The sequence below is a fragment of the Trachemys scripta genome, chromosome 10 (assembly GCF_013100865.1).
Source record: "Trachemys scripta elegans isolate TJP31775 chromosome 10, CAS_Tse_1.0, whole genome shotgun sequence".
NCBI classification, from domain to species: domain Eukaryota; kingdom Metazoa; phylum Chordata; order Testudines; family Emydidae; genus Trachemys; species Trachemys scripta.
Genome location: NC_048307.1, coordinates 38,436,524 through 38,452,247, shown reverse-complemented (window position 1 = coordinate 38,452,247; position 15,724 = coordinate 38,436,524). Strand labels below are relative to the sequence as shown.

Below are 15,724 nucleotides of genomic sequence, written 5' to 3'. Positions count from 1 at the left end.
TCCAGGTGTTGAACCTCCGAGTTCCATGCCTGAGTGAATCTTTCACCCTTCCCTTCACAAATGTTATGGACGGTACAGCACGCGGATATAACCGCGGGGATGCTGTCAGCGGCTAGGTCCAGCTTCCCATACAGAGAGTGCCCTTTAAATGGCCAAAAACACACTCCACAGTCATTCTGCACCAGCTCAGCCTGTTGTTGAACCGCTCCTTGCTGCTGTCAAGGCTACCTGTGTAGGGTTTCATGAGCCATGGCATTAAAGGATAAGCGGGGTCTCCAAGGATCACAATGGGCATTTCGACTTCCCGTACAGCGATCTTCTGGTTTGGGGGAAAAAGTCCCGGCTTGCAGCTTCCTGAACAGGCCAGTGTTCTGATAGATGCATGCATCTTTCCGGGCCAGACTGCATTAATGTCAGTGAAACGCCGATGGTGATCCACAAACGCCTGGAGAACCATAGAGAAATACTCCTTCCGATTAACGTACTCCGAGGCTAGGTAGGCTGGTGCCAGAATTGGAATATGCATCCCATCTATCGCCCCTTCGCAGTTAGGGAAACCCATTTGTTCAAAGCCAGCCACAATGTCATGCACGTTACCCAGAGTCACGGTTCTTCTGAGCAGGATGCGATTAATGGCCCTGCAAACTTGCATCAACACGATTCCAACGGTCGAATTTCCTACTCGAAACTGGTTAGCGACCGATCGGTAGCTGTCTGGAGTTGCCAGCTTCCAGAATGCTGTAGCCACCCGCTTCTCCACCATCAGGGCAGCTCTCAATCTCGTGTCCTTGCGCTGCAGGATGGGGGCGAGCTTCTCACACAGTCCCATGAAAGTGGCTTTTCTCATCCGAAAGTTCTGCAGCCACTGCTCGTCATCCCAGACTTGCAGGACGATGTGATCCCACCACTCAGTGCTTGTTTCCCAAGCCCAAAAGCGGCGTTCCACGGTGGAGAGCATGTCCATGAATGCCACAAGCAATCTCATGTCGGATGCGTTACTTGAGTCGATATCATTGTCAGAGTCCTCACTGTCAGTTTGGATATTAAGGAGTAACTCAACTGACAAACGTGGTGTGCTGGCGAGACTCGTCAGCATATTCCTCAGCAGTTCGGTCTCCATTCCCGCAGACCGAAAGGGAAGATAGAGCGCGCCGTACAAAAACCGTTGAAAGATGGTGCCAAATGTGGACGGAAGCACAGGGATTGCTGGATGCGAACCGTTGCATCACGGGGCGTTGGGACAGGACCCAGAATGCCCTGCCCCCTTCCCACAAGCCACAGCACCAGAATGGGAAGAGGTGCTCTGTTGGCATAGCTGCCCATAATGCACTGCTCCCCCAATGCCACTGCAAGTGCCGCAAATGTGGCCATGCTAGTGCGCTTGCAGCTGTCAGCGTGGACAGACTGCAGCGCTTTCCCTACTGCGCTCTCCAAAGGCTGGTTTAACTCAAAGCACTCTACATCTGCAAGTGTAGCCATGCCCTTAATGACACTAGCCAATATCTCCGGTCCCAGACACAACCCTAGGAACCTCTGTCTTGCAGTGTTCAGTTATGCCTGCTGGACACTGCAAGTTTCTATGAGTTTGTCAATTTAACAAAGAAATTGATAGACACTAGGCTTGTTATCCAAAGGGGAGTCTCTGACTTTTTTAATCAGAGAATTGTTTTTTTTTTATCACAGAAAACTAGGATCCCTGCCGATCATTACTGCTGATGGATTCTGTTCAGTCTCTGGCACATGGATGGGTTTACTCATGTGCACCCTCTGCTAGTAGATCCAAGACATGTGATTGGCTAAAGTTCATTGTCCTTCCTAGATTATGGAGCTGGGCCTATGACTTTTAGAAGGCCTGCAAGAAATTCTTACACACTCAGATAATAAAGACTTCTGAAGAGACCCCAAACTAAGACGGGTTCAGAGAAGGAGAGTGTGCACCATTGCTACTGTTTTGTGGTGACGGCATTGAACTATGATTTAGGAGATCTGGTTCCAATTCCTTATAAAAGATTTTATAGCAGGGAGCTGGAATGAGGTCTCATTATTGAAGCTTCATTAGTTTTATAAAAGCTTTCATAGAATCATAGAATGTCAGGGTTGGAAGGGACCTCAGGGTGTCATCCAGTCCAACCCCCTGCTCAAAGCAGAACCAATCCCCAGGCCAATGCTCAAACCACTGAGCTATCCTGCAGAACACTTCTTGGTACGTTTATTTAGTATCAGATCATTAAAAATTAAGCTACAGCTGATTAAAATAAACAGACCAAGTGCATTTTGCAATGCAGTATCCTTGCCTTTCTCTTTGATTCAAATCTCAGTGGTGTATTTATAAGAGGTGCTGAGACCCCACAGCTCCTATCAAAGTCATATGCCAATATATATTTATGCCTGTATTTGTAATTATCATTTCATGCATCTGAAGAAGTGGGGTTTTTACCCATGAAAGCTTATGCCCAAATAAATCTGTTAGTCTTTAAGGTGCCACTGGACTCCTTGTTGTTTTTGTGGATACAAACTAACATGGCTACCCCTCTGATACTTGGTATCATAGTCTATGAATGTCAAACCACAGTCATTTCCAATGGGTTTCCCAGTTGCCAGTGGGAAATAGGTTCTGCTGTAGTCTCTTATGATCCCTTGTATATTGTTGCAGCTCCTTTGTCACTCCAGAACATTTTAATTACTGTCGTATCCTCAAGATGGATACACTATACATACAAGGCCACTGAAAATCTTTAAATTCCTTCTATCAGGTTGGGAAGTGAGTGGTGGAGATGAGTCTAGAAAAGAAGTCAAAACCAGGCTCTTGTACCTATTGAGGTCCACCACCCAAAAAGGAGGTTTGGCTAATTATTGTGTAATCCAAATTAGACCTCTATTACTGTTGGAATACAGACTTTTTATGTCAACTTGTTACACAGAACCTAACCTGCCCCAATGGAACCCAGCATAATGGCACTGGACATAATGGCACATTGGCCTGTGTGGAAGGTCTGGGGATGACGCCTGCACAGTACAACCTGCTGTATGCAATCTATGCTTGGACGTGAGTCACCTTTCTTCTGTTTAAGGGAGGTATCATGTGCACTGCTCATAGGATGTTCAGGGAGTAAAACCAAATGTTTGTGGTATTCTCCCTAGGAATGCGCTGGTGGTGATTCTGGCTGGATTCCTGATTGATAAACTGGGAAATCACTGTAAGTCCCAATTATTTCATTAGAGCTGATCTTTCTTCTTGCACAGAAGTGACCTTTCCAGCTATTCCTTCAATGGAAAGAGATATTGCTTCCCAATACTAGAATCACCTTTTCAGTAAGGTCCTGCGGGATGAAGCAGTGTGAGCAACAAAACAGAGCAAACCAAGGAAGGTACTTCCTTCTGGTGTGGAGAGAAGATGGGTGTAACAAAGGCTGCTCCATAGAATTACAAGCATCAGGGATCTCTGCTGTAAACTTGCACAGCTTCCCCTTTGGCCTGATTGTAGATCACTAGAATTTAGTATGACACACAACAGTTGAGTAAACATTGTTTTAATCTCCTGACACACAATAAAAGGAAGGCAGGTATGTTCAGAGCTGGCAGTGATCCTTTATCTACAAACTTTACACTCTTAATGTGACTGTCTGATAGTCCTGTATTCTTCTCTTCTACATGGCCTTCTATTTGGTATCTGTCATCATGGTATCTAAGCTCCACAACACAATAAGGAATGCAGCCCTGGCCATTCCCTGTGGGGCTGGTCAGCATTCTTGTCTCTGTTTTTGCAGATGAGGACACTGGCACAGAAGTGAAGTTACTTGGCCAGCGTCAAAGAGTCAGTGGCAGAGCTAGGAGTGAGACTCATGAGTATGAAGCTTATAGGCTTGTGGTTGAGCCATTTAATGTTCCCTTGCCTCAGTTTCCCCATGTATAAGGCACACAATAATATTTCTCTCCTCTGCAAAGTGACCTAAGATCCTTCAATGAAAGGGGCTATATAGTAGTAAAATAATATGTCATAGAGTCAATTTGATGGGAGACCCAGGGATAAAAATTCAGAGCTCCTTTCAAATTTTCCTATTGCACAGTAATTTTCTCTCTTTATTTTTTTATGATATTTATCCATTGCCTTTATTTCAATGTGTCCCTGTGTTTTTCTGTCTCCCTCCCTAGTTGGTGTCTTTCTTTTCTCTTTCCTTACTGTCTTGGGATCGTCCATCTTCGCTCTGGGCTCTCACTTCAAGGGAACTCCGTACCTTCTGCCGCTGATGCTGACAGGACGGTTGCTGTTTGGATCTGGGAATGGGTCACTTACCAGTAAGGAATCTGAGAACTCCTCTCCTGGTTAGACCCCAACAATGGGAGGACAAATGGGATTTTTGCCCCTGGGCCTTTGTTCCTAGTCAGACCTTCACCTGCTCTGTGCCAGGAACCAAGCCTGAGTGGTGATGGATGAGGAGAGAGTATTTGGTCTGCCTGCTGGGAGTTGTAGAACTTTCATCTGCCCTTCTAATGTTAAGAACCATCATTTTAACCAGCCTTTGCCCCCTTCTGGGAGCAGCAACTGCAATACTCACACTACAGCTTGGCTTTTCAGAAGCCACTTGACCTCCCCGCATTGTGGTAGTGGTAAGGACTATCCCAAAGGGATGCTAATCTGATACACTGTATCTCTACCTCAGATATCCAAGAGTCTTTGACTCTGATCTCATCTGGCCCACCGAGCATGAATTGGAAAATTGCCCCAGGTATGTGTGTTTAATGCTCTGGGCTTGGTTTCCGTGCATTTGTTAATATAGCCCTTTCTCCTCTGTTCCCACCCCCTCCAAGTTGTGCAGAATCGCATCACTGCCTTCTGGTTCAAGGGGAAGGAACTGGCCTTGGCATTTGGACTGACCCTCTCCTTCTCCCGGCTTGGGAGTGTCCTCAACTTCTTCTTCACCCAGCAGTTTGAGACCCACTTTGGTATCCAGTGGACACTCTGGGGAGGTGAGCTTTTCCTTCTGGCTTCTGCTTCACTTGCCTCTAAGCCCAAGACAAAGAAGCCAAGTGATACTGTCTAACTCTGGTAAAGAATATGCATAGGAAAGAGAGTGAACCTGGTGTGTGGCAGGTGGGCTGTGTGTCTTCCAGACAGCGTTCCCTTGCTCTCCTTCCTGGCTTGAGGACACAATAGAAGATGCTTCATTGCTGGCTGAAGCTTCCTTCTAAAACTGTTGCATTTACCTCTAGCTTTGTTTGCAGCCTTTCTGTGACTTTACAACACTTGAAGGCATATGTGAAACAGTATTGTGTGTGAATGTATACTCCCATTGACTCAATGGAGTAAAACTGAATTACTTGTGTGTGTGTGTGTACACACACACTGCTATATTCTGGGTTGGCAATTCACTCTGACCAATTCCCACTGAGTTGATGATAGTTTTGCCTGTAGACAGACTTTAACATGGGTCAAATTCTGAATATTTATAGATTTAGGACCTCACCTCAAGAAAGCGTGTGTCTGTGTGCGCATGCGCGCGTATGTACAGGGGGTGCAGGATTTTCACTTTCCTGGTTTTGGTGCAGTTCTGCTCTGGCCTCCATGTTGTTTGACGATTTTTTCCTTTTTACATTGACAAATGGAATCCCTGTGTAGCAGACACTATGATGTAGAGTCATAATATTGCTAGATGATGATGGTGCCTGGATATTATGGTAGTGGGTGTGTTAAAAATGCCTTGGAGGGGATGGTAAAGGGAATCACTGTGTTTGTACTTTGTGTGGGGTCTCTTGGAGATGGGGAGTGTAGGATAAATATACTTACCAAGTAACAAATCAGTGAATGTTGTACCAGTCCTATTCAAGGATGTGATTCCAGCCAAGAGGCAAGTATGAGAAAAATCCTGCCCCTCTGCCCTACTAAGATGTTCTCTCAACCAGCTCTGCTTTAACAGATTCACCTCCAGATCTTTGCTGTGTACTCGGGTGATAATTTTCCAATTGCAGCAGCATCAGAACAACTTGAGTATCCTACATGTGGAGGGTTAAATACACCAAAGCTAAGCAAATGCACATCTGAACAGGCTTTTCAAGTGAACTTTGCTTGATTTTTCCAAAGGATTCAGTTAGAAAACTGGTCTGATTTGCAACAGTCACTTGGGGGCAAATTCACTGCTGGTATAACCCAGTGTAACTCCATTGACTTCTTTCTGAGGAGTTGTACCTGTTTACACCAAGGCTCAATTTGACCTTCCTTCTCTGCAGTTACTCTACAAATGTGAAGCAGACCAACAAGTATGGGAGTTGTTTTTCTCCCCTCCATCTTCCGGAGATAGGCCAGGTGATCTCCTGGTCCCATGGACATTGGGGGTTTCTTTAGCCGTTTTCAATAACCAGGACTATTTTAATCCTCAGCTGGGGGAGGAGGGTATCAATAAGCAGAAATATTAATACTAAAGCATAGAATCATAGAAGATTGGGGTTGGAAGAGACCTCAGGAGGTCATCTAGTCCAACCCCCTGCTCAAAGCAGGACCAACCCCAACTAAATCATCCCAGCCAGGGCGTTGTCAAACCGGGCTTAAAAACTTCTAAGGATGGAGATTCTACCACCTCCCTAGGTAACCCATTCCAGTGCTTCACCATCCTCCTAGTGAAATAGTGTTCCTAATATCCAACCTGGACCTTCCCCACTGCAACTTGAGACCATTGCTCCTTGTTCTGTCATCTGCCACCACTGAGAATAGCCAACTCCATCCTCTTTGGAACCCCCCTTCAGGTAGTTGAAGGCTGCTATCAAATCCCCCCTAACTCTTCTTTTCTGCAGACTAAACAAGCCCAGTTGCCTCAGCCTCTCCTCGTAAGTCATGTGCCACAGCCCCCTGATCGTTTTCGTTGCCCTCCGCTGAATTCTCTCCAATTTGTCCACGTCCTTTCTGTAGTGGGGGGCCCAAAACTGGACGCAATACTCCACATGTGCTGAATAGAGGGGAATAATCACTTCCCTTGATCTGCTGGCAGTGCTCCTACTAATGCAACCCAATATGCTGTTAGCCTTCTTGGCAACAAGGGCACACTGCTGACTCATATCCAGCTTCTCATCCACTGTAATCCCCAGGTCCTTTTCTGCAGAACTGCTGCTTAGCCAGTCGGTCCCCAGCCTGTAGCAGTACATGGGATTCTTCCATCCTAAGTGCAGGACTCTGCATTTGTCCTTGTTGAACCTCATCAGATTTCTTTTGGCCCAATCCTCCAATTTGTCTAGGTCAGTCTGAACCCTATCCCTACCCTCCAGCGTATCTGCCTCTCCCCCCACCTTAGTGTCATCCGCGAACTTGCTGAGGGTGCAATCCATCCCATCATCCAGATCATTAATAAGGATGTTGAACAAAACTGGCCCCAGGACTGACTCCCTGGGGCTGCCAGCTAGACATTGAGCCGTTGATCACTACCCGTTGAGCCCAACAGTCTAGCCAGCTTTCTGTCCACCTTATAGTCCATTCATCCAATCCATACTACTTTAACTTGCTGGCAAGAATACTGTGGGAGACTGTATCAAAAGCTTTGCTAAAGTCAAGATATATCATGTCCCCCACTTTCCCCATATCCACAGAGCCAGTTATCTCATCATAGAAGGCAATCAGATCTTTTTATAATAAGATCTGATAATATAATATCAGTGAAAACTTGGCCTTACAATGTTTGCAACCCAAACTTTTCAGTCTTGTGCTGATCCATACATTGTAAAGGATCCAACTTGTGGCTCAATGGAGAAGTACTAGTCATGTTGTAAGAGAGAAGCCAGGAAGATGAATCATGCAGAGGGCTCTGTCATTCAGCTCTCCCTGCTCCAGGGAAGTCCTAAAATCTCTTCTGTGTTTGCAGGTACCCTGCTCTGTATGTTGGGTTTTATTTCAGCCATCACAGTCAGCGTGCTGGACAAAGTGGGCATGAAGCAGCTTGGCTTGGATGGGGTTGTCCAGCAAGAGTCCAAGAAAGTGGTACGTGGAATACAGACCGCCTTTTCCTCCAGAGCCTTGAGGTTTTGGCATGGGCTAACTGAATTTTGTTGTCTCTGCTGAGTTTATTTTGTGACTGTAGTTTGCAATAGCAGTAGCTGATCTTGGCCAGAAGAGGGAGCCAATGCCACTTATCCAAGTTTTATATGGTAGTTCTTCATATAAGTCTCTTAGGCTTCTGCTGCTGCAAACAACAAGGGATCGTGAAAATTAAACTAAACAAAGAGAATAAATGTTGCCAGCCTATCAGAGACCAGAGCCAGCACTCTGAGCATGAGGGGTCAGCAAACATTCACCTGAGTTCATTGTGCAAGTTGCTTGTGAATACAGATGAGATTCTAGCCTCCTCTTGTGTGATTTACAGAGTAATCTGGTCAGAACTAGCCCATCTTCCTGCCAAGGCAGAACCAGTCTTTGTGCTACACTCTCCAAGAGTATGTCTACACTGCAGTTAGATACCTGTGACTGGCCCATGCCAGCTGACTAGCCCAGCTGGGTTAAGGGCCTGTTTAATTGTGGTGTAGACGTTCAGGGCTCAGGCTGCAGCCTGAGCTCTGGGACCCTCCCAAATGTCAACACTGCGATTAAACATCCTGGTGAGCCCAAGTCAGCTGGCTTGGGCCAGTCACAGGGGTCTAATTGCAGTGTAGACATACCCTTAATGTCCCAAGTAACAGGGCTGCCATTGTTTCAGGTCATCAGATCCATTAAACTTCAGAAGAGTATACCCTGACAGAAGATCTTAATGGTAGTTTTCCATTCTTAATGTACTGGTTATATTCTGGTATTTCCCTTCATTAATAACTCCTAGTTATACCTACATCCCTGCTGTGCTTCATCCCATGGTTTGCCTCTGGCAGCTGCTAGTTCTGCTCAGAAAAATCTTCTGCTGCTACAGACTTTTATGAAGGGAAGGAAAAGCACTTGACCATACTGCCAGAGAAGGGTGGTGTGTGGGTGTGGAGGGGCACAGCAAATGCTGGAACTCCCAGAGGCGAATGAGTGACGTTTCAGACTCCAGTCACCAGCTGGCCATTCTCATGAAATAGTAGAGGAAGAAGGTAACATCGTTATGAAGTTGGAAGTAGTCTGTATCCTATTAATCTAGGGGGCTTTTCTCTTTACAGCGAGTTCAGGATGTCCGGCGACTGCCACTTTGCTACTGGCTCCTAGTCCTAACCATCATGTTCTTCTACAATGGGGTCTTCCCTTTTGTGGCAGATGCCAGGTACTGACCAGAATGGTAGCATTGGTGCTGGTAACTGTTCCCAGCACTGGAGCTTCGGTACAGAGCTAACAGTATCTATCTCCCTCTCCATTCAGCTAGCAGGGGCATCTCAGAGGAATGGGGAGCTTTCCAAATAGCTTGTTCACTGCTGCCTTTGTGAGCACAAAGCCAGAAAGGGAGCAATGTCCTTCTCAAGCAAGGAGCTTAACATTTAGCTATACAACATCAGGGTCCTTTGATTCTTCTCTCCCTTGCACTGTGTTATGCAGCCATCTCTGAAGATGATGTGAGACATGAGGATTTCCAGTCCAAAGCAACCTTAAAGGAACGTGGATTCTTCCAAAACTCCAAAGATTTGCAGGAAATTTGGAATTTCCCCAATTAATACTTCTCCCCTGACCTAGGTGGAACAATGGCAAAGAGGAAACCCATCTGACCAGCACCTGAAAGGCTCATGAAGTGCATCTAAATGGAATTGCTCAGCTTCTGGGGTCAGGGGGTTTGTGCTGCATAAATCCATTCAAGTAAAACACTTACTGGAGTGGCAGTGTCAACAGGAGAAAGGTGCTGAGGGCTCCAGTGGGGTCAGATTCATGGCCACTGATGCTGTAAAGTGTTTCCTGGCTAAACAACTCAGAACCATTGCAGCCTTCCCAAGATGCTTTCCAAGACTGCCACACATGTGAGCAGCTGCCTGGAAGGTGGCCAGCAGCCAGCATCTTAAGATAAGGCATAGATTAAAACTGCTGTGCATGGCAGTTCCTACCGCACACTGCCATTTCCAAAATGCTAGAACCTCAGTAGGAGGGAATGCAGTTAGAGTAGCAGACTAGGGGTCGAGAGACCTGGGTTCTGCCCGCCCTGGCTCTGACACAGACTCTATATAACCTTGGGGAAAGTGCTTCTCCTCTGTTTGTTTTCCCCATTTTGCACATGGCTATACTGCTACTTTTCTCACAGGCGGCTTGCAAAACTTAACATTAGCAAAGTGCTTTGAGATCTTGGGAGAAAAATGAAAGGAGGGCTCTATATTTATAAATACAAACAAACAGCTCAGCAGTTTGGGGTGGAGAGGGGTTCTTGCAGGCTTGCTGCAGCAATTAACAAAAAAGGTCCTAATATTAGAACCTAGTGAAAGCAAAATACACAGTACTGGGATCTTTGGGGCTCTCCCTGCACTCCCTGAAATGGACTCTCTGGCCAGCTGTCATCTGCTTACCTTACCCAGAAATGGTCCCCATACAGCCTGATTCCTGCACTGCTGTATCCCCACGTTCTATCATGGAGCAATACTCTATACTGCCTCTGGAACAAAGAGTCATGTTTCAAATATCAATTTTGGCAGATTAATTCCAGGCTTGTTTCCAAAACAAGAATCATGGCTCAGTGCCTTCCGTGTCATTGATTACTTGGATCTATGGAAGTAAATCTGCAGGGACAGCATTTTGCTGCCCCAGCGCTACAGAGAAGTTCAGCTGTCCTCAAAATAATTCTAGTCACTTAAAAGCAACCAGTCAAAATCTAGGTGAGAAGAGGGTTTACAAATAAATTAGCTTCTCAAAGCTGCTAAGCAGTGACTGGCCACTAGAAATCTAGGTGCCCTACAAAGGATTTTAAAAACACTAGGTTTATGCCATTTTTGTCCTCCATAATGTACGAAGGAGCTTTTTTTCCGCTGTAGCGATATTGGGGCCTGTCTTCTCTGCTTTTATTGGATATCTTCTTGGAGCAGTAGAGAACTGGAGTGGGAAATTTCTGAGCCCTTAATCAAAGGGTTGAAGTTGTTAAATGCTGATCCTTTCCTCCACTGTTTTGAGTTTATGTATCTAAAAATTTAACATCCCTCTCAGTCTTTCAGTTTCAGGGCTGAGAAATCTTCTACTCCACCAAGAAGACCACCAGGGAAAACAGGACTCGCTGTTCCTGGAATTTCCAAGATGCATGCCCCCTTCCCCATGCCCCAAAACTTTCAGGCCTCCTTTATCCATCATAAAGCAAGGAAGGACACAAACCTCCCCCCTTCCCCGCAAGAGACCTTTTTGTTCAGCACACCTTTTTAAAAAATGATGAGAATGCAGATTGATTTGAGTTTTTGCTTTGACAAGTTCTCTAAATAAAAACTCCCTGTCCAGATGTGTGCTCAGACTTGCTTTGTGCCAAGATAACCAGACCAAGAATCCTGATGTAATTTTTTTTTGTCCCCCTCAATTTTATTTTTAGCAAGTTTATCCAGGATAAGTACTCTGGCTACAGTCAGCAGGCAGCCGCTTACATTGCTGGGGCGGTATACGACAGCTCCCTTGTTCTCTCTGCAGCAGTTGGCATATTAATCGTAAGTACCCAGTACTTAGCAGAACATCAACTACATGGTGGATTGTCTGCTGATAGACCAAGGCTTAGTGCAAATAATATTTTGTGCGTCTCTGACAGAGATTGAGTGTTTAGAGCTCTGGAGTTGGGTCATTAGTGATGCAGGGGGTTAACAGACTAGTTTAGAAACCCTGAATACCATTCTGTATTAGGTCAGAAGTGAAATGAGTTTGATCTCTGATCCCCTAGTTCCTGTTGTAGAAGAATGACAGCAAGAGCTGAATACTCATGAGAGTCCCAAGATAAAACAGTGAGGGAAGTGTTGCAGGTCAGGATTGAGGGGCACAGGCAGAGCTTTGTAAGGGATGAGGAGCAGTAGCTTGCACAGAATCAACTCATGCTTTGTCTAATTTATCAATCCCTCACTTCCGTAAGCACTAAAATGCAACATACTGCCTTAAAACTAAAACCTTGGGGTTTCAAATTCAGGTGATTTGGAACATCCTTACTCTCTGATAGGCACACCAGTCTCTTCAGTCCCTCTCGGTACATGTGAGGAACTGGAAATACTTTGTGAGGTGTTAACTTATCAGCTAATGGAAAATATCATTTACCAGCACGCATTGCCCAGCTGCGCACATTGAGGAGGAGTGCACTGGAGCCCTGGTGGAAACTGTGGGGGACTCTCGGTAAATCACCTTCTGTTTGTTCTTCATCAGGACTATGTAGGATTGAGAGGTGTGTTTGCAGTTGGTTGTGCTGTGCTGACTCTGCCTGTCTTTGCTCTCCTGGCATTTACATTTGTTCCTCCGCTTGTCTCTACCATCTGGCTGGGGATCACTTACTCCTTTGCTGCTGTAAGTATGTAGAAGCCACAGGATTAGCTGGTCACTTTATAACTCTGGTCCCTCCTCACTCCTTTCCCGACACTGGCATTTTACACTAACCAAGGGCTAAACATTGGGCATGTGTGCATTCTGAGGTCTTTGGATTACAAAGCCCAAAGGATGTAGTCAGCAAACACCCAAAACAGCTTAAGGAACCCATTGGCATGGTCTGTGGGAAACATTAGCTGTTAAGCATTACTGTCCTTTCATGACATCTTTTGAGCAGGATCTAGAGTGTCCACCTAAGTCCGTTATCTTAGCTCCTCATTGAGATGTTTGACTCTGAATTGTGTGTGCTTTAAGCTGACTGGAGTAGAAAGATATAGGCACTCTCATCATCCATTTACTGTAATCTTCTGGTCTGATAGTGGTCATTGGTGGATGAGTCAGAGGAAGGTGTAAACCCCTCCATAAGGCGTCCAAATGTGTAATGGGGACAACTTCCTTTCTCCCTCAGTCGATCAGCTAGTAGCCTGAAGCTGGGGCTTGAATTGTTAGACTCGTCTAGAAAGTGTCTTGGCAGCAAACTTTTCCTACTTTAACATCAGCCCATTTTTACTCCTTACAATAGGCAAGTCTGTGGCCATCCATACCCCTTGTGGTTCCCCAGGCAACGTTAGGTACAGCTATGGGGCTGGCAACCTCTGTGCAGATGATTGGAATTGGCCTCTCCAATCTGATCATTGGACACATTCTGGGAACCAAGTCCAGGTGAGAACTAGTGTCTTTTTTCTCTTAAGCAAAAGCCCACAAGTTGTGCTGATGGGGACTAAACTGAGAGCATAAAACCAGTTTTGTTTATGGTCTAAACCAAGCATCATTTCAGGACAGGAAAGTTAACACCATGTGCTGCTTCATTTTATTTGGATGTTATATAGCAAGAGGAAACACATTCTCACATGATCATTGTTTGTTCATCTTCTGGACCCAACAGTGAACTAAAGATCCCAGTATGGCGCTGGCAACAGATGATGATCTTCATGCTGGCAAACACCATTGCATGCATTACTGCCTCTGTTAGCCTCAACGTGGTGGACAAGCAGCAGGTAGTAACATGCTTAAACTTTCATTACCCTCCTACCTCCAGGGCAAGATGCCTTGGACACTAGGTATTTCCTACAAAAAGTGCATTGGGGCAGTTCTTAGGTGTAAACTTAGCTCCCAACATGTTGGTTTGAAAGGGACCTTAGGTAGTGCAGAGTTTGTATAAGGAAGGTTTTCTCACTGACTCGGGATAGGTACTGTTGAGTTGGTCACTGCAGAATATCCTGCAGTTACCTACTGCTTTCCGTGTTTTGTTACCATACTTTTTAAGATAGGAGTGGCAATGGTGGGAACTACCAATATCACATATGTTGGTGGCCTAATCACAGATTCCTTCCCCAAGATGGGTTGCACAAAATATTGAAGACCCAAATATCTGCTGAAAGGTTGTCTGAAAGCTACACACGTTCTCTAGGAAAGCTACTTGTTTGTTTCACTATCTGCTTCTCTGAATTGCCAGGGTGGGACACTGAACAGAGCAACAAAGCGATCATCTGCAGAACAGGTCAGACAGCCTGTAGACACAGCACCGCTCCTGGATGAAGTGGGAAACGAAGGGTTCATCAACTAAGCAGCATCAGGATGCCCTATTTTGGATCCTACAGTGACAGAGTACAACCACAACTAGTTGTTGGCACAGTATTGTCCCTCTTTATTTCCAATTGTATGCTTTTATGGAATACATTGTAATATTTTTAGTTTTTTTTTTTTAACGAGGGTAACCTTATTCAGTCATCCATGAAAACAAGCTGGTGTATGAAGGGAATTATGCATATGAAGGGAAAGTTGTTTTGTTCCTTGTGTCTGGAACAAATCAGCCATATGGTACATTAAGCCAATGATGAAGCTTATGTGGTGCACTTTTTGAAATGGACTACACTACAATGTTTAGAGTCTAAACTCAATCCACCTGAAGTTTGTTCTAAGCAACTATATACCATCTTATAATTCACCTTAATTCATCATTATAAATGTGTCAATGTAAGGTATTTCATTAAAATATCACTGCACCTTCACAGAAAGCTCCTCATGCAGTGGTGTGAATGGGTTGAGTAGCCTTCCATTTCAATAATTGCTGTTGATTGTCAATGTCCTTTCACAAATTCATTGTGTGTAAATAAGATTGCCACTTTGTCCTGCAGAGGCTGTTGGGATTGTTTTACTTATTTTAAATTGGCAAGACCAATTATTTGAAAACTAGCCAAACTTTTTGCTTAACACTCCCACAAGCTGCATTATTCAGATACAGCAATGTTACCTTCAAATTGTATGAAACTGTTGATCAAAAATAGTAAATAAACCCCCTTAAAACCTGATCTTATACTAGCGATTGTCAATGCATATTGATCATTGACTTGTACAGATATGTAAAACAATCATCTTTACTATGCAGCCTCTTGAATGGTACTCTTATAAGCATTGAGGATGATGCATCAAGTGTATGTTAACTTAATTGTTAAATAGAGCTGAGAGCAACCACTTGAAAGATGATTTGCTAAAAAAAAAATGACAGATATGGAATTTGCTGCTTGTACATGGTTAAACAATTGCAGAGTAAAATTACTAACTTCTGTATTCATGTGAGAACAGAAGGTGTACTGATGAGTCCAATAAAGTAACCTTTTCTAAAGTAATTGTTACAGAGGAGAAATCCTCTATTACAGCAAATTTTGTTCCAGTGACACAGCTGAGCTAGGATAAGTTTTTATGTAGCAATTCCCTCTCTGCCTTCTGTTAGTATGTGTACGTTCATCTGACGCTACTCCGACTCACAGTACAACTTAATGCAAACAATGGAAGGACTGGACTTTAGGAACACCTATGACTAAGGCAACTGAAAGGCTGAGGGGACAGGCTATAACCCGCTCCAGTTCCTGTGGGAGGAGATTTTGAAAGATATGGTGCCCTTTCCTGAAAACTTGATGGCTTATGCTTATACCTTCTACTATCATGAGGCAGTACAATGGAGATACTTGTAATGTGAGCATGTATCCTATAGAGATGGTCATAATTGGACTTAGCTTGAAACTTCCTGGTAGCCGAGTGTGAACCTGTGTTGTTTATTTGCCCGCAACAGCTTATTTAGTCTGCAGAAGAGAAGAGTGAGGTGGGGTTTGATAACCTGCAGGAGGGTTCCAAGGAGGATGGAGCTAGGCTGTTCTCAGTGGTGGCAGATGACAGAACAAGGAGCAATGGTCTCAAGTTGCAGTGGGGGAGGTCTAGGTTGGATATTAGGAAAAACTATTTCACTAGGAGGGCGGTGAAGCACTGGAATGG

The 15,724-nt window shown here is 44.8% G+C and overlaps 1 protein-coding gene across 4 annotated transcripts; it reads left to right on the top strand.

The window, feature by feature from the left end:
• The first annotated feature begins 2,924 nt into the window (after window positions 1-2,924).
• On the top strand, window positions 2,925-15,081 carry LOC117884371 (major facilitator superfamily domain-containing protein 1-like). Of its 4 annotated transcripts, XM_034784720.1 has the most exons (12): window positions 2,925-3,046; window positions 3,142-3,197; window positions 4,153-4,296; window positions 4,662-4,727; window positions 4,810-4,968; window positions 7,845-7,960; window positions 9,106-9,206; window positions 11,427-11,538; window positions 12,236-12,373; window positions 12,975-13,114; window positions 13,338-13,449; window positions 13,908-15,081. In XM_034784720.1, exons 1-12 carry the CDS (start codon window positions 3,000-3,002, stop codon window positions 14,016-14,018), a joined length of 1,302 nt encoding a protein of 433 aa, XP_034640611.1. In that variant the 5' UTR covers window positions 2,925-2,999; the 3' UTR covers window positions 14,019-15,081. The 4 variants fall into 4 exon arrangements, with proteins under 4 accessions (XP_034640611.1, XP_034640613.1, XP_034640615.1 ...); XM_034784722.1 differs by lacking the exon at window positions 4,662-4,727; XM_034784724.1 differs by lacking the exon at window positions 4,810-4,968.
• Window positions 15,082-15,724: the final 643 nt, after the last annotated feature.

Excerpts from the sequence above, each read along its gene's own strand:
- LOC117884371 (XM_034784720.1), top strand. The coding sequence starts at position 3,000 with ATGACGCCTGCACAGTACAACCTGCTGTATGCAATCTATGCTTGGAC. Across the intron at positions 4,969-7,844 it reads CCAGTGGACACTCTGGGGAG|GTACCCTGCTCTGTATGTTG; the intron begins GTGAGCTTTTCC and ends CTGTGTTTGCAG. Across the intron at positions 9,207-11,426 it reads CCTTTTGTGGCAGATGCCAG|CAAGTTTATCCAGGATAAGT; the intron begins GTACTGACCAGA and ends TTTTATTTTTAG.